At 42.7% G+C, this 19,253-nt stretch overlaps 1 protein-coding gene across 2 annotated transcripts in view; it reads left to right on the forward strand.

Annotated features, from left to right (window-relative positions):
* The window catches only part of SLC68A1 (solute carrier family 68 member 1), a 183,234-nt gene that overhangs the window by 75,513 nt on the left and 88,468 nt on the right, over nucleotides 1-19,253 (forward strand). For both annotated transcript variants that reach the window (XM_086922687.1, XM_086922688.1), the window contains 2 exons: nucleotides 827-1,276; nucleotides 11,898-12,015. In XM_086922687.1, the coding sequence (XP_086778813.1) occupies nucleotides 827-1,276; nucleotides 11,898-12,015 (568 nt within the window). The remainder of the gene's footprint in view (nucleotides 1-826; nucleotides 1,277-11,897; nucleotides 12,016-19,253) is intronic.

Below are 19,253 nucleotides of genomic sequence, written 5' to 3' on the forward strand. Positions count from 1 at the left end.
GTTTTAATGTATTATTCCCATTCATAAACCAGAGAGGTGCAATTTGAACACCAACTGGTCTTAGAATGGAATGGAATGGAGTTTGCAATGCGACGTTTGTGCTAATTGGTTACATAATGAATTGTCCATTCACTAATTAATGTTAAAAAAATACAGTTTGCATTTTGAGACTCTGTGCTTGGCTGTGAATGTCTGGATGGAGGCATGCAAGGGACAGCAGACTTCCATGCATGTGTAGGTATTCCAGGACAGTAATATATTGTATATTGGAAACTGGTGCAGCTTTTAAAGAAACAATGTTTCGCAGTTGGGAACACTTCGGGGACAACTATGTGCTCTTCCTGAGGCCCCAAAACAAATTCAAAGGCCAGTCTGTCCCACTGGGAAAACTTCCCCCTTTGTGAATCTGTACACCACCTCGGGGGTCATGAACTGATCAGAACTGCGATTGCTGTTCCAAACCATTGATACATAATACATTCCTTAGTAAATCCCAAATATGGCTAGGACACCTCTTTGACGCCTTCTCCTTTAGCCAATGCTTTATGGAATACAAAATCCCTTTTATGGTTCAGAAAAAATAGTCCGACTCGTAAAAGGCCTTGATAAATTTTAAAAAGCTGTTTTGCGTTTGCAAACGCTGTTTTTGTGAATCACAGGCTTTGCACCCGCAAGTAACCTTTTGCGTGAGCCCCATTGTTGAGGATGGTTAACAGTGAAGACCCATGTATTGTCTTCTCATTGTGTAATGGAAGTCTAATCTTCTTAGTTAATCTTCAATTCTGTAAATTCAGCTTCCTGACACATTTATTTTCTTCTCTTACAGGTCTGGTGTAGAGATCTCTTCTCCCGAAGTTGTACTGAAGAGACTAAAGGCCTTAAGCAGAAATGGCCCCCTCTTTGCCATTTCCTTCTTGACGTTTTGGGTGTCGTGGGCCCACCCCGGTTTACAGTTCCTCATCTGTCTCTGCCTGTATGACAGCTTTCTCACCATGGTGGATCTTAACCACAATGCCTTGCTAGCTGACCTTGCAGTTTCTGCAAAAGAGAGAACTAGGCTAAATTTTTACTGTTCTCTTTTTAGTGCAATAGGTTCCCTCTCTGTTTTTTTGTCCTATGCAGTGTGGAACAAGGAAGACTTTTTCTCATTTCGAATATTTTGTGTGGTGTTGGCTCTTTGTTCTGTTATTGGATTTACATTGCCAACGTGGCTTTTAAGACAACGATTTGAAGCTGAAGTGAAAACAAGACAAAATGAAGAAGCAATATTAAAAGAGTGAGTATAAATAGTTATTGTTGTCTTTTGCCAATTAAGCAACACAAACCGCCCTGCAAATATGTCTAAGCCTGCTGTTTTTGTTTAGATTTGTGGAGTGTGAAAATGTATATTTCCGTTTTCATCCAGTTCTATCCCATTTACCATTATTGAACCAAAAACTGGTTCTGAAACTGTTGAAAACAGGAGCTATGTGCAGCCATGCTTGCATGTTCTAGCCCCCACTCTAGTTTTTTCTCCCAGTAGATCTTTCATTAAACATGTACATAATGGAACGAGTATATATATTATGACAGCTAAACTATACAGCAAATACGGTGTATACACCGCTGTGGGGTTGGATGTGGGCGTTTTCACGATCACACAAGCAATTCTGAGCATTTTGCAATTACCACCATTGGTGCAATACCTAATGTGTAGGTTAAGTTGCCATGTTATATTCAATTCTTGATATCCACATATACATATTGTGACAGCAAGGAAATAATAATGTCCAACAGTGGCTTAGCTGCTGCAACGTTTTGTGAAAAACAAACGTGCATAAGTTGCTGATGGACCGTAGTGTCCCTATGCAGTATGTTGTCGTTTAGTGGGTGGGGCCTGCAAGTGCAGCCCATGGGAGGAACTGCTCATCTACTTAATCACATGGGGCTGGGTGATGTATGAGTCTACACTGGTGTGATGCATCCTATGTTGTATGGGAGATATATCTGGGGTGATGGGGAGTGTATGGTCACACGCGGGGGTTGGGGGACTATCATCCCTTTGGTAGCCTGTTTGTCCAAATATGTGTCCAACTCTTCCTGCTGGGGTGGCGTTTCATGTCATATTGGAAGTGAGCTCCAAGTTATTTAAACAGTGGCCCCCTTGGACAGGTCGTATAGGTGGTGATTGTCACACGATTGCTATATGGTGTTTGAGCAGGACATATGCTAGATGATGATGTACCTGTTCTGAGATGAGCGAGGTAATCTTCCCAGTAAACACAGTAGGGGGTCTACACACAGGTTGACCTGTAATTTCCACCAGTATTGTCACAGCCTCTAAGCAAAATTGCCAGAGCTCTAGGCAGGATGTACTAGGTTCCTACTCACTCTTGTTATCTGACAGTTGATGTGGATTGGAGTCTACACAGGTTGTTCTAGGCATTTCTTCATTGCTTGATTTTGGTTGCGAGAAAGTGTCACTTATAGTCGTTGAAATTCAAAAAATTTCTTTATTTCGGTTCAGTTAAAACCATAAAAGATAGTCATTGAAAGTCACTCCTAATTGCACTGAAATTATGAAAATGTCACACATAAACAGTCTGAAACCCTGACAGGAATGGGATGATTAAAGACTTTTGTGATGTAATTAGCCACGGACTGACCTGAGAACACAAAGTAGGCCCTGTACTGCCTCGTTTTCTTCACCAGCAGCAGAGAGGCCACCACGTTTCTTACCAAACGCACAAATGTCTACGGGTCTAAGTGAAACAAAACCTTATGCCTTGTATGGTGCAATATGATCAACTAAACAGAATTAAGAACAGAAAAAATAAATTAAATTAACTAACCCTTACGTATCCCTGGAGAATAAGGATACCCATCAGTCACCACTCGATACCGCCCTTCATAATTTGGAACTCCGTATGGACCTTCCTCTCTGTGGGTTATGAGTGATGAATGAGGACTGAATGGAATAACCTCCATCAACAAATAGCCCACTGTGTGGTCCTTGTGATATTAACTTATCATCTCAACTCATGGGTGACAAGATTGCAGTGCATGTGAATGTGAAAGAAAGTGTGTTAAAATTGGGTGAAGGAGTAACACACATTTTTATTTTTACTCGATCCTCCAATATCAAAAACAAAGTAGCAAGGAGCAGTTTTCAACAAATGACCACTCAGATGGTATATATGTCGACATGTTTCGGCAATAAAGGGGACCTAATAGTCCTTGCCTTCTTCAGGACCAATATGTTTGTGCTACTGCAGTGTGCAAAATGGTGAGTATACAGTGAAAAGAAAAAAGAACGTGGTCACATGGACAGATTTTATCGCTGGTGGATAAAGAACAAAAATTGAAAAGAATACTCTGCATCATAAAGGTTAAAAGTAAATTAATCAAGTATTGCAAAAATATCAATATCCTGACAAACACTAAAATTGTTTGATGAAAGTGGCATAATACTCAGTTATAATGTATTGTTTTTACATCACGTATAATATTATCACTTAGATGTAATAAATCACCTGCTTACCTATTGTGCAGGGGAAATTGTGTGGAGTGGTGACTTTATTCTGTTTAGTTGCTCATATTGCATCATACAAGGCATAAGGTTTTGTTTCACTTAGACCCGTAGACATTTGTGTGTTTGTTACAATATTCATAGGGAGTATGTCTATACCTGGTCTTAAAACATTTCTTTAGGGCCCCCACCCACCGTGTTGTTAATGTAGTACCACGTTTCTTACCGCCTAGGGCGCTATCCGAGAAACGGCCGTCTCTGCATCTACTAATCTCTGTACTATGGATTATTTTCAATTGACAGCTCTGGAGCCTCCTCATACACACAAATTGTTTCAAGATTTGAACAGAAGTAGCAAAATCAGTTTGCTATTCTCATTAGAGTAGAATATGAGTGCCTTGATTTATTCTAACAACAGTCTGATCTTAGAACGGTGCTAAATGTGGTGAGCACATACAATTTACACTTTATTTGACCATTCGTTAACGGCAAGACTAAGTTCGGCATTACTTGGGAATGAAAGCCAGAGGGGAAAAAAAGGACAAATGAAAAGACGGAGAGCAGGAGTGGAAAAATACTCCACAAACCACACAGAAGATTGAAGAGATAAGCATCACAACCAAGCTATTGAACTCCTCTCTTTTTCACTTAACCTTAACCTCCAGCGTGCTCACGTCACAACTGTCGCCATCCAGAAGAATGCAAGGTACAATAGGAGGTGGCGATTTGTAAATCTCTGCCATGCAGCCTGCACAAACTCCCTATACTAGCTGCATGACCCCGCTGAGCTGCCTTCCCCTCCTGCAGCCAGGCTCTGTCAGGCTGCCGCAAAGACCTCTTATTACGAAATATCTAAACTACGATGGCCAAGATGTTAAAAGACAAGACAACGCGGAGCAGCTTCTCGTTTTCCCTACCTCCCTCCTGGACAGCTGAATGGCTCCTTCGTGCACCCAGCTGCCCTATCTGCTCCATGTCGCCCGATGATCCCAAAAGCATTTCATTACAATTGTATCGAAAGCCAAATATTTAGTAGAACGTTTTTGCATTTTTTAGTAGGACATTGTGAAAGGTACGAAAATTACTTTAAAAAGATCAAGAGGTTTCATTAGCTGTTTATTTAAGCTGACCTTTAAATGTCCGAGGTTACCAATTAAAGTAGACATTTTTTAATGCAGTCTAAAAAGGTAAATGTGCACTGTCGAGGTAATATGAAAGTAATTGGAACATGTGCTACTCGCCTTAAAGCTCTTCAAAGCCTAGTCCGGGCTAGTAAGGACTCTATAAATACAATGTTAAACTCAGTAGCAATCATTCCTTGGCAAAGCCAATAGGTCTTGCCTAGATTGGAGTGTCGTAGAGTGATATGTTGTGGATTAGAGGGGAGTGGAGTAGACGAGCGCTGAGTGGAAAAGCATATAGTTGAGTAGAGGTGCATTGAGTGCTGTGGTGTAGAGTGGAGAGGCTTATAGTGGAGTGCAATAGAGAGTCTTAGATAGTTGTACAGTGGAGTGCCAGTGTGTAGAGTGAAGTGTTGTGGAAAGGGGTAGAGTGGCATAGCATGGAGTGGAGTAACATGTCATAAATTGGGGTGCCGTGGAGTGGAGTGGCGTAGAGTGGAGTAAAGTGGCGTAGTTGCGTAGATAAGGTGGTGTTGTAAAGTGTGGGGGCTTAGCATAGAGTGGAGTGCCGTAGAGTCTTGTAGAAAAGAATGGAGAAGTGTCCTACAGTAGAGTGTCGTAGGTTGGAATGGCCTAGCATAAAGTGGAGTAGAGTGGCATAGAGTGGAGTAGAGTAGTGAAGCATAGAGTGGAGTAAAGTGGAGTGCCATGGAGTAGGATGTTGAGTGGAGTAAAGTGGCGTAAAGGGGTGTGTCAGAGTGGAGTGGAGTGGCGTAGAGTGGGCTATAGAGAGTGACGTAGAGCAGAATGATGTAGAATGGTGTAGCCTGCAGTGGTTTAGCACAGAGGGGACTTAGTGTTGTAGAGTGGAGTGCCGGGGGTAGAGTGTAGTATTGTGGAGTTGAGTGGAGGAGCTTAGAGTGGCATAGCATAGAGTGGAGTAAAGTGTTTTAGATTGGAGTGTCATAGAGTGGAGTGCAGTAAATTGTCATAGAGTGGAGTAGCGTGGAGTCGAGTAAAGTGGCGTAGAGTTGCATTGAGTACGGTGTTGTAGAGTGTGGTGGCTTAGAGTGGAGTGTCATAGAGTCTTCTAAAGTGGAATGGAGTTGAGTGTCCCACAGCAGAGTGGAGTGGCCTAGAGTAAAGTGGAGTAGAATGGCATAGAGTGGAGTGGTAAAGCATAGAGTGTAGTAGAGTGTCATAGAGTAGGGTGGAGTGCCATGTGAAAGTGTTGTGGAGTGGCTTAGATTGGAGTAAAGTGGCATAGAGTGGTTTGCCAGGGTGGAGTGTTGTAGAATGGCCTAGAGTTGAGCAACATAGAGAAGAGTGTCACAGAATGGAGTGTTGTGGAGTAGAGTTCTGTACTGTGGACTGGCATAAAGTAGAGTAGAGTGTTGTAGAGTTGAGGATGCGTGGTCTGGTAGCACTTTGCCTTTACAGACAACACATTTTCAAATGACATGACCATTACATTTGCACAAACATACAGTTTTACTGATTAAAATGATACAGCGCACAAACGATAATGTGTGGAAATGGCATTACCAAGCGTATTGATTTGTTTTGTTCGCATTTTAAAATTTGTTTCCACCATACTTCAGAATTACAAAAACGTGCTTCATTTGTGCTTTCCAAATTCTAATATATTTGGAAATATTTGCACAGTTCAGTGCAACAGACGTATAAATGTTGCGTGCTAGTAAAAATTACATCTTACAGCCTCTCCTCTCGTAAGGCTACCCAGCAGGATTGTCACATAGGTCCTGACTTTGAACTCATAGAAAGAAAAGTAAACACCAGTCTTCCTTGGGAGACTGAGCCTGAGTTTTGACCTCCGTCTTTGAATGCACAGCAAATGTGACGAGATAAGAAGAACATTTACAGACCTGTTTACAGAAAGCAGCACTTGTGGAAGAATACAAGGAGCGATGGTAAACAGGCAATGCTCCACGGGAGGGACAAAACATGCCTAAAACAAATAAAAAGGATCTAATAGAAAGCAAGCAAATGTGAATTATAAACTACAAGGCCAATGGTAAGCAATTGGAAAAATCTATTCCCAGGGAAGCTTTCAGAATGTCCCCAAGATGTCTTTGCAAACCAGACAGCTGTGCTGTCTATTAGGCTTCGACCTGAAAAGAAAAGACTAGCATACAGTCAAAGCAAACCAAAGACTGGAGAGGGGCTTTTTCAGGGAGGGCGCAACACAGGATAGAAAAAAAGAAGGTTGAATGGTTTGCAGCAGAGAAGTGGTCCAAATTTTGTATCTGGAGTCAAAGAACGAGTTGATTTTCAGGAATCCTGCATAAACATCCACAGGTACCTTAGACTGTGAACTATTGGTTCCAACCAGCTTTGAAGTATTGTACATACACATTTTGTTATCTGTCACCTGAAATCTCCTCTTGTTTGATCTGTTTACTAAGTTTTTCATGGTACAGTTACATAGCAAGTGCAGGCACAATAAAAGTACAAAGGTATTATTAGCTGACTAATCGTTCTTCAGGAGACTTGTCGGAACATACTTTGCAACTGGTCTGGTACATGTCTCCCCTCAGATCTAGAATGTGGTGATATATACGGCACAGCACAAGGCTGTAAGGCTCCCTCCAAAGTAAATAATCAGTATGCAGTCTTGTGGACCACCACATTCCATGGTAATAGCATCAATCATATTTGAACAATAGAGAAGAGATGAACATCATGGGTAAGGGGTTGGAGTATTGGATTTGGGGGCAAGGGGAGAACAGAAAAAGGTTTGCTAACTCTCAGTGCAGTTCCAAGTTTGCCCAGGGTGAGTTGTCTTCTTCTCTGCGATAGTCCTATGTCGTGCGGTACACATCCCGTTGTGTATATACATTGGAACATCATTGACAGTGGTATATTAGCCTATGTGGGCACATTTGTTCATATGTGATTTAAGTTATAGTGGTGGCACCGACATCCTCCATAGGACTTAGTGCAGCCTGGAGGGCAGTCAGGATTACGTTCAATTTGGATAAGATGGGGTATTTTCGTAGTCCTAAACTATCCTCCCTGCAAAGAGAAACGCTCTTTTCCCGGGCCCATATTGGAATGGAGTGTGACCAGGCTGTTATGACGCCAAGGTCCAGGAAGTGCGTAGATGCTCTATCTTTTAATAATTTCTTGGGAGGATGCCCAGTATAGAGACCTCCCATGTGCACTCAAACTGTCGCTCGTTACAAGTCGAGAGATGTTGGGTGACCCCACCCTAGTACTGTCATAAGAAGGGGCATCTTGGGTCCAGTCTATTAATAAATACATATTGATCTTCTTATGGTAAAATGTGCCCTGTGTAGTATGTAAAATTGTATCAGCCGGAACTTGGCATTGCGAGGGACATATCTGGGGCCCTCCAGAATTATATCCTATTCCTTAGAAGTCCAAGGACAGGACATGTCTGTCTCCCATAGGTGCCACAATGAAGACAATGGTGTGGCAGTTTGTAGCCGTGGCGTAACCATCCACTGGGTGAGATGCACCCCTCTCCCATGACATGTAGATATTGTAGTGTGAGAGGAGTCCGTTGTTCCTGTGTGGCATCCCCCCAGAGTCGCTGTTATGTGCCAATCCAAGAGGTATGATTAAGGAAGTGACCCATGGTAGCCCCTCCTCCTGTGTCAGTGTCTCATATGGTACATGTATGCCATCATGATACAGGTACCCTAGTGTTTGTAAACCCGCTGCATGCCACGCTAAAAACAAAGTCAGGACATGAAACGTCCATTAGATATTTTGTTTAAAGGTGTCTAAGATATTAAGGTGTATAAAGAGACCTTCTTTCTTTTAAGCCCTGCAGTGAGACAGTTGCGATCAGTAAAGACAATGGTGCTTAAAAAATAGAAATCTTTTTAAGAGTTCATTTTGCAGTATGACGTTTTACTCTCGGGTCTTAAAGAGCCAGGTGATTATTGATTCATTGCATTTTGCGATATCATAAACCAGCATATTATAGCTTGCTGCCAAGACCTATACTGATTGTTGAAAGCCCTGAATCTGAGTTTTAAGTCTGAGCCAGCGGCGGTTTCCATATGAGGGCGGGGAGTTTGCCCTCACCGTCCGCAAGATGCCCAAAGTGTTTAAAATAAAATGGCAATGAAATTATTTCATTGCCATTTTATTTGTCGCACTGCAGCCACCAGTTTACCTCCGAGTCAGGAAAGCGTGTCCTCTGCTACCAGTTGGCAGTAGGAGAACTGACGTAGTCTTGGGCACACACTTCAAAGTGCACATGTCACTTTGGCTGGCGGTATTGCGCCGGCCAAAACAACATGTGCACTTTGAAGCTGGGTGTAGACCAAGCGCAGGCCTCCAGGGCCTGAAGGAGCGTTAGGCTAACCCGCTCCATCCAATCCTAGTGCTGCTCTCATGTTGACTGACCGCATGAGAGCAGCGTCTGAAATTGGTTGGGGGGGGGGTTCGTTTCACAGTCTTCAGAAGGACAGCGAGGAGGTCCCCCAACAGACCTTTCTAGCCAATTGAGAGGTGAAGGGAGTTGGCTTTAATATCTAACAAAATTCAGATAACAGTGCAACCCATTTGGGTACACAATGAGGACCAGGAATCAGTAACTTGGGTTAGGAAGATTTATTACAAATTCAAATCAAGTTTAAATAAACAACTATCAACTCCATGCTATAAAGATGCAGAATAACAACTGGGAAACCCATCCTCCTGAAGAAGTTTAGGTATCTCCGAATTAAGCTACAGGAGATTCGGTCACTGCTATACAGAATATTAATAAAAGGAGATGGTGCTCAGACAAACGTGTCACGTTTTGTTGTCTACGCATGGGTAAATCCAGAGACACAAAGTCCAAAATAAAAGAATGGTTCAGTTAAACTAGGAGACTCCTAATCAGGAAATCCTATAAAGGAATCAGAATCCAGCAAGGAAAACAATAGTCTAGAAAGTGCCATCATATCGGGAGCTCGATCAAGAGTCTTCAGTGGGTCAGAAAGTGTTAGTCAAAGTCACTCTTAACCCTTTCGATGCTGATGACGAGCTGGGCTCGTCATGGTGCACAGTGGTCGTGTGCTGATGACGAGCCCAGCTCGTCATAAAACAATGAAAATAGCAATTTCCAGCACAGGAGGGGAATTGCCTTAGCAGCGAAGGTGTTAAGAAGGGATCAAAAAGTCATTGAGGTCTAAACCTCATAAAGTTCAAAGTCCGCAAAGAGGGGTCTGGAAGGCTCCAAGACAGGAAAGGGACCGACTCCTAAGATTGCTGGAAGGGAATCTCTGAATTTTCACAGAGTGAGCACTAGATTATAACACACACAGTTAGTGAAGTACCACCCCCTTTGTACGCATCATCAGGGGTCCTTTGTTTCAGTCTGGTTTTCAGGTAGAAAACATCTACGTCAAAAGATCATCACACGCTGGACATGGGAACGATATCAGTTTCTCACGTACACATGAGATGGAAACATTTTATCACTAGGGCTTTCAGCTGATTCTCTGGTTCTTAGCTCTTCTTCTCAGGCTGTTTCTCTCTATCTCCAGTACAGTAATGTATCTTTTCTACAACTAACAATGTATGTGAATACCAGCAAGAAATGTCGAGTTAGAAGAGAATACAATGAGCATTTATGCAGCATGGTTAAATACGGGCATACATAAGATAATTTAAAGTATCAATTCAGTGGTATGCATTTAATGTGTGTGCACATTTAAACACAAATGAATATGGTTCGAATGTATTGGGTTTTCATTACATGTAACATTCAGTAAAGCATTAAAATAAATCAAATGCAAGTATGACTAAGACCTACATTTAAATGCATATACATGTAACATTAGTGCACACATTACATCTCATTTCTTGGTGAGTACATTACCTTCTATATGAGGATGGCTTTAAATTCATTAAGACTTTAATTAATACGATAATCAGTTATGGTAAACCACATTAAGTAAGTTCTCTAATCCTACAGTGAATACACACTTCAATAATGATGTTAAGTGCAACACTTACATTAGTTTGTTAAACCATACAAGAAACATGTGCCAAGTGCACTTTTGTTAAATATCGGTTAAGCATCTGTTACAAATTCTGTGATGTGTAAAGGGTGGGCAAATTTGCACAGCACACTTATTAATGGGAAACAGTCATTACAATGTGGTCATAGCCACGAATTTTGCTCTAAAGGCATGAGTGGGACAGGCATATGCGTGTTTTTTGTAACAACATGAATGGAATAGGCATAAAGTTTAAGGTAGCCAAAGCTGCAGCACCATGCTGGAAATTACAAAAGCATGTGAGAAATGCAATGGCATGTACCTATGTAATTGTGCAACAAAAGTGATAAAACAACCGGCTCTCAGACCAGGAATGCCTTTAGGAGGTGCAATTGTGCATGTGAAAAAATGGGTGACCAGACAGACGCAGACACACCTTTTGGATTTGGTTGTGACGAAGTCTATGTTTGTAGCCAGTTATATGTCGGTGTAACCAGTGTTTGTGCATGATTGAATGTGTTGCCATAAGGCAGTTTATATGTTTTTGCTTGTTTGTGTATGTTCAGCTGTGAGTGATTGTGTGGGCTTTTGTTAATGTTCCATAGTTTGAGGTGATTGGCATATTGTGATTTGTGTAATGTGTTTGCTGTTAGGCAAAGGGATGTGTGTTGACCTGTTGTGCATGTGATTTTGTGGGTTGGTGGTTGTTGTGTTGGTGCATGTAAATATGCGCATAGATAGGTGTCTGTGGTTTGTTAGTTTAAAAAAGGCGATGTAGGTTAGTATTTGAAGCCGGTGGACATGTTTGTGGGTGTGTTTCTTGTATTAGGGGTGTATGTATGAAGTGGATAAGGGGATTATACTTATGCATCACATTTTTACCACGCATATATCTTTACCAACCATGTCTTTACAACAACATTTTTGTGGTAAAGGTATATGCGTTGTAAAAATGTGTGTTGTAAATTCATGCGTTGTACTGATGACGTTGTAAAGGCATGCATGGTAGTTGCATGGGTTGTTCCGTCGTACAATTCTTATTAATCAGTATAATTTACAATTCGCCTTATCTGTTCTGAAACAAGACATGATCCTTTGGTGAAGGATATGTAATATAATAGATCAAAAAATGTGACAATAGAGGAGAAAGTGTCATCCGGAGGTATAGAAAAGAAATGTGCATCATAGGCCATTATAAACAAAATTCACAAAGAATATACTACATTATCTATGTGTGCCACTCTGCTTCTTAAAATAATTGTCTTTTTTTAAATCTATTTCCAGCTTATATATTGACCAAACATCGATTCTTCAAAACGAAAGAATAACACTAGCAGAGTACCTCAAACAATTATCCAAACAGCGTAATTTCGTCTGGTTTGTCTGTATGAACCTACTTCAGGTACTGTAAAGACTCTGTAAAATTGACTTTCTCACCTGTTAAGTACAAATTGGTCTTAGGCCTTTGTAAGAAGGAGAGCCTTTCAAAATATGGATGGCTACAACTTGCCAATGTAGCATTGTTGTATACAGATATTGCATTTGTGTATTAAAAGAAAAAAATCTATTGGGCCAATCCAAGATCTCTCAAGTGTTAATACATATTACTCAGTTCTATTTTTCCCCTCTTCACAACTAGTTGGAAACTGCCTACACTGTAGCAAATCCAGAAAAACAGCTTCTAAAAAAGACTGAGAATTTAAACTGTTTGCGTGGCATCCCAGTGTCTGCTTCCTTTCCAAGTGCAGATCTGGTCTTCTAGTCCTGCACCATTTTTGTCTAAGGTCTGTTCATATTAGTTACACTTATCGTCCTAGCACAGGAAATAACCGCGCCTTACACTGCATTTTTATTCATTACCTTTGTTTTAGCTGTTTTCTGTTTCCATGAATAAAAGATATTGTTACCACTTTATTTGACTGAAGATCATCTTCAAGTAGCAATACTAAGTGGTGGTTTCTTATCGGCAACTGACCATCACAATCGTAAGTATCCTGCTTGAATATGCCACCTTACCATGCATGCTTTTTTTCCGCATGCAATTACAACGCAGTCATTACAACAACTGCGTTGTAACAACGCATGCCATTACTCCACAAATCAGAACTGCGGCTTGCTCTAGAGGGGGCGCTGGATGTTGGAATAGTATAATTTACTATTCCAACTCCAGTCTGTGCAACAGTAGGGAAGGTGTTGGATTTTTAATCCAACACCTTCTGACCCCTCGCTTGCGGAGTAATGGCATGCGTTGTTACAACGCGGTCTTTGTAACTGCATGCGCTGTAACGCATTCGGGGTAAACAATGTTTACCATCCTGCTGGTTAATTTACATTAGACAAACTTTTCACCATATTGTGCAAGAATCCGCTTGGGTTAAGACTTCTGCCACAATGAAGGTAAGAGCAGTACGGCAAAACATTTTAATGTTTAACAGGATGCTACCCACTGTATCTGGATGAGGAGGACTCTGGACTTGGGATGATGCCAATTTCATTTCTTGGTTCGTTCTGGTCCCTCAAATACTCATTTGAATAGTAAACTCTCAAGAGCATTTACAAGTTTCTATTCACAGTCTCAGAACTCGAGGACTTGCAATAACGGATGACCTGTTGAAACCCAAGCTCTTGCCTCGAACACTAGCGAACAGGCTTCGAGTACATCTTTTCATCACCTATTGTGGTCTTACCTATTCAACAAAAGGGCAAAAACTACTCAACCATTTCCAGGTGAATAGTCTTGTGTATATTCAAAACCTAGGATACAGGGGGTTTAGCCTCTTCCAAGTGTGCCCTCTTTACTGACATGGGATTACTGTCATTTCCTAGGTTGCTGACGGGAAGAAATAGTGGCAGCATACCTCTTTTTGTGGATTGCTAGATCTGAACAGACCTTTTTTCTAATTCGGGAGCAGTTGGTGCATACCAGCTCCATTTGCATAAAGATTAGCTTAGATGTGACATCCAGACCCTTGCACTGACATTGTGTGCATGTATGTACCGTGTGGATGGCATAAAAAAATCAGTGATGTGAGAGGATGATATCTGGAACCAGTAGGATCCATTTTGGATAGCCCCTGGTTTGACGTGGGACTAGATAGAGGATGTGATACTGTTTCCCTAAACAGTGAAAGTGTATTGCCTGCATAACTGGAGCTGAAAGGAGGACACCCACACACGGAAGTTAGGGGTAATGGATACAGTTCCACCAGGATCTTTTATACAGGGAATTGCTGATTAATCCTTCCCGAGTACAGCTATTTGATTGATTTTAGGGGAGAGGCGATGAGGCAGCAGATTCTGTTAAAAGTGGTGACGTTTCTAGGTAGGGCGTGCCCTTTAGTCTTTACCTGGTTGCTACTACAGAAAAACTGATGACAGCCAGGTTCAGAGTCTTCAAACTTCATTGTGCTCATGTTTTGTGGCACTACTGCTGTGAGCCAGAATCATCACTAGCTACTGTGAAAGTCATCACCTTCACTACAGCCAGAAAATGGCATTTGTAAGGGAGCATCCCACACTGGTTCCGCTGCTGTAGACAGTGGAACAACCCCTGTCTGGAAAGGTGAGATCCCCACCATCCCAATTTGTTCCATTTTTCTTGACCAAGGAAGGGAGTGCTCCTAAAAGTGTCATAATGGGATTCTATGATCCAGATCTTGCTGGAGAAGTTGTTTGTATGCCTAGCGCTAGAAGCCTGCCTATGTGTGCAAAAAGTATCAAAAGTACTGAAGGCAAGACTTTCCAGGAGGAAAAGCAAATCCATATTCCCTGCACGTTAAGCACCCAGATGAAGCTGATTTGTTCAGGAGCGTCTGGTGCTTACCTGAGCTGTGAGGGGTCATCCAACCTCCTTGCGTAGTTCATGTGGCGATCTGCTCAGAGTAACTAGCAACTTGAGTAACAGCGTGCCATCCTGCATCTTTGCCGTGGGACTTGTGCTACCTTGAAAGGCAGTGTAGTCAGCCATAATCAAAGACACCACTATAGCAGAGAACCTGTCTCATGGCTTAAACCTTCAACTGCCAAAGACGAGTATCCATTAACCAGGACTGCAGTGCTGTTCATTCCCAATGGCCCACATGAGAATAGTAGTTGACATGACAAGGTAGTTGCTTGTGATCCTTTACAGCTGACGATGCAACTGAGCAGAGTGCATCACCAATCTCAACCGAGCCACTACCAAGTGAACAAGTAGCACAGGGCATGAGATAAAACTACGGAGAGGCTATATCTTGAACCTGCAAAAGTAAGCCTGCTGATGGAATAACAGTTGCCAGTTTGAAGTAGTTTCCTCGATATCTGAATGAGCTTACCTATAGGTTGCCCACCATGGTAGTTGTTTGCATAGCCTGAGAGTAAGCTTTCACCTGCACCTCTTTATTGCCTAGGACTTTTTTTGTCTTCTACAAGAGCGTAGATTTTGGGGGAAACAAAGGACCTGGGGTAGACCACTAATAGCGGGTGTGAAACTTGACAAGCTCATAGAGGGGATCATAGAGCCCTAGCTGAATCTACATTTGTGTATAACATCTCATTTTGCTGTTATATTGAAGTACTTCTCTTTTTATTAATAAAATCACTGGGCTGACAGTGAGTTATTGTGTCTGTTGTTTAACTAAGTTCTGTCTTTGTGCTTCCCCGAGAAGCCTTTAAGTGCTCATCCCTGCTACCTTGAGAGCTGAGTGCTGAAAAGACTTGGCCCAGTTTGCAGAGGGACACTAGAAGCAAACCATCTCAATCGCCATGGTTGTGGCCTGGAGCCCCTTTTATATTATACTGTTGTTCTGTATACTGCCTAATCTTGAATGTAAGGCCTCAGTATGATGCTTATTAAACAAGAAAATTCATTCATGCACTGGCTCCTATGGTTCCGAGGCTCCCTCTTAGTACTAAAGATGACTACAGTGGTTATGTCAATCAAAACATGAAATATTCCTATAAATCAAGGTGTTGTATATAGTACATATAAATTTACGGTTCTAGTATCATCTTTAACCATAACCTCCATTATGGCCACAAATTATTACTGAATTACATAAACCAAGAGTGAACTAAGCAAGCACTGTATCTTAAGTAATATTTTTTATAAATGTGCAAAAAGTTCTTCATCATTGTTTAAGCCAAGGGGACTTGGTTCTCAATCGAATTCTATATTTAGATTCCAGTCGTCGTCTTTCTTTTTTAATAAACACATTTTATTGGTTTTCATGACATATAACAGCAGCACTGACCGTTTCTACATTCAGAACATCAAAAACTGGCATAGGCCACCATGCTTTATCTCACTGTAAACTTGTGACTTATCTTGATCAAATCCAGCCCATCGTGTAACGCCATCTCTTGCATCCTATAGTAAAAGTCCTAACCATTTGTCCTGCACGCGGCCATGCTTGGTGGGACAGCTTCTTGCCTCATAGACAGGCTTTTCTTTTGCAGAGCACCAGTCCACCCCTCTGCGCCATCTAACTATGCCGTGGGGCGGGGCGGGGTAGGGTAGGGTCCTTCCATGCAGCCGCAATGTTGCGTTTGGCTACCATAATAGACGTCCTCCGGAAGATCTTGTCCATCCGGGACCCATCTAAGCCGTCCATGACTCTCAAGAGTAGGGTTAGGGGGTTAAGCTGGACCTCGCAGCCCAAAGGGTTGCTCAACTCAGACACTAGTGTTGATCAGTATGGGGTGAGGTGGGTGCAAGCCCAGACAATGTGGAAAAAGTCTGCGGGCTCTGTTTTGCAATGCGGGCAGGTGGGAATGGCCAAGAACCCTGCTAGTGTAAGCAAACTGGGGTGAGGTATGCACAGAGAAGGTAGTACAGTTTGATCAGTCGGAACCTGGCAGAAATAGTGATCACACCCATCTGGCCGTCTTTCCAATCTTTGTCCTCCAAAGGGCCTAACCATGTTTCCCATCCACTTCTAAGGGGTGTAGAGAGGATGGGGAGTTGTTAACCAATGAACTGTAAACCTTAGATACCCCTCCCCTCCCAAGATTGCCCATCAGGATTTTGGCCTCTAGGGGACAAAATTCTGGGAATGTGGTACCTGTGTATGAGGTGAGAGCGTTTCGGAGTTGCACGTATTTGTAGAATTGGGAGGAGTACAATGAGTATACAGTCTGTAGGTCTTGGAAGGAGCATAGGTGGTAGACCCTCCACACGTCTCCTAGTTGTGTTATTCCAATTAGATCCCATTTCCAAAACCCCTCTAGCGCCCCCACCCAGCGAAGCCAGGTGCCGTGCCACAGGGGGGACTACAGTGTAACCATAGTCTCCCAATGTATGTGTCGCAGAGCGCCAGGCGAGCTAGACCGTTCGAGTCTCAGCGGGAAGTGTGTGGGAGAGCTGGGCTCCATAAATCATTGCCTGGTTTCGAGAGAATCCTAGGCTCTCCTGTTCCACTGAGTAAGCCGGGTCAGACCAACCGCCAGTGAACCAGTCATGCACCACTTGGAGGCGAGTAGCCAAGTAGTATAAGTAGAGGTTGGTCATGCCCATTCCTCCGTGTTACGGGCTTTATGGCAATGTATGTAGGCCATACATGGTCTCGAGCTACCCCAAAGGAATGCCGTGGCCATGCTGTCTAGCTCACAGAACCATCCGCGAGGGAGGTGGAGTGGGATATTCTGGATGATGTACAGGAACCGATAGAGAACCATCATCTTAAATAAGGAAATTATCCCCTTAGGGTTGAGTGGAAGAGTTTGCCACTTGTGAAAGTCCTTTTGGTTTTCTTGACTAATGGACTAACGTGAAGTGACCATGCGAGATCCAGAGTAGCGCGTCCCAAATACCCAGGTATTTATAGTAAAGGCGAATTATAGGAATAGTTGACTGCAAGTCTATGTATTTCCTTCATGCGCAAAAAGGCACCAATGTTGATTTAGTGGGAGTCAGGCGCAAGCCTGAGGCCATTTTGAAGGATTGGAGAATTTGGAGCCACCTGGGGCCTGAGAAGACTGGGTCTGTGAGGACGAGCAGAATATCGTTCACGTATAGTGCGATGCGATCTTCGTGAGTGCCCCGCCAATGCCATCCCTGGATCTGTGTGTCAGCTCGGATGTGACAGGATAGCGGTTCTGTCAATAGGGCGAAGAGGAGGGGTGACCGGGGACAGTCCCGTCTCGTCCCTCTTTGTATTGCGAAGACTTCCAAAAGGGCTCCATTGATGAGCACCCTTGCAGAGGGTTTGGAGTATAGCACATGCACTAAGTTACAGAAGTGTTGCACAATGCGTGCACCTCTAGATAGCACCAGTCAACCGTGTTGAAGGCTTTTTCGAAGACTATGAAAAGAAGGGCTGGGTAGTGCGTGAGCAGTGGGTGGTGGGCCAGTGACGAGTGGGGGTGCCGCAAACCGTGCTGAGTTATTGCGGAGCGGCATGAAGCCGCATTGGTCTGGATGGATAAGGCTGTTAAGGACTGGTTTGAGGCGTGTGTCAAGGATTGTCTCTTAATAGAGCGTGAAGGTTGGGTATCAGGATGTCCCAGTATGCCACATAATATTCTAGGGGGAACCCTTCTGGCCCGGGTGTCTTCCCCATAACAACCAAGGACATGGCCGCTCCAATTTCTTCCTTTGTGATGTTCAGATCTAACTGTGCCGTTTCTTTGTCTGTCGGTTGGGGAAGTACGGTGAAGTCTAGTCACATCGACGTGTGGGCTGTCTCTTCAGACTGGTCAGCGGAATAGAGCCGTAGTAGTATTCGGCAAAGGCTTGGGAAATAGAGGAAGGCGTGCAGTGGGTACAGCCTTCCTGGTCAGGAATCTCCAGAACTATTTAACTATTTAACTCGTCAGGGGCTGCGTAGCCAACCAATGGAGTAGCTTGCCATTCTTGTCCCCCCAGCCATACACGAGGTCTACGTAGGACCTCCATGGTAATTTTGCAGATTCAAGCGATAAGTGTGTTATTTCTTCTCTCAACAGCTCAAGCTGTCAGCTCTCACCTTCTCCCTCTGTCGCGGTTAGGGTCAGTTCCAGCTGAGTCACCTTGGCCTCCAGTAGGTAGAGCCGGCTGTCCCATGACAACCACTTGGCTCTTTGGGTGTGATATCTTAGTGCGATTATCTCCACATTCATGGTTTGGCACCCTATCAATGTTGAAATATTTTAATGTTCTCCAATCATTTTCAGGACTGGGCATTACGTTTCACTACTGCATAAGTCAGATCATTGTGTGTTTTACAGCTCAAATGTGTTCCAATATTCTCTTCTTAAGCATGCATGTAGTCCTGCGAACATATTTGAGACCGCAATCACATTGAATAACATAGACCAAAATTGGGAGTTAAATGTGATTTTGTTTGATTTTAATTGATTGATTGCTTCTATATACAATAATCTTTCTGTTTTTCCCATAATTCTGTAGGCTTTGTAGCGATTACATTTGGTAAAGCCAGATTGCAGATCATCCAAACAATTTGTGATGACTTTCTCTGAAAAGTGATTTCTCACTAATATATCTTTGCGTAATGGTGTTTTGGGGTCTATTCATCAAACGTGAACAGATGTAATATTATTAGAATTACCTGACTCTTTGCTGCAACTGCATTTGAACATTATCTGTGCCCTGCTAATTCTTAGTGATCAGAGTTTTTAAATGTGAATTTGATCTCTCACTTTTTCTAGACTGTTTTTCAGATC

This window comes from Lissotriton vulgaris, chromosome 5 (genome assembly GCF_964263255.1).
Source record: "Lissotriton vulgaris chromosome 5, aLisVul1.2, whole genome shotgun sequence".
Lineage (NCBI taxonomy): Eukaryota > Metazoa > Chordata > Amphibia > Caudata > Salamandridae > Lissotriton > Lissotriton vulgaris.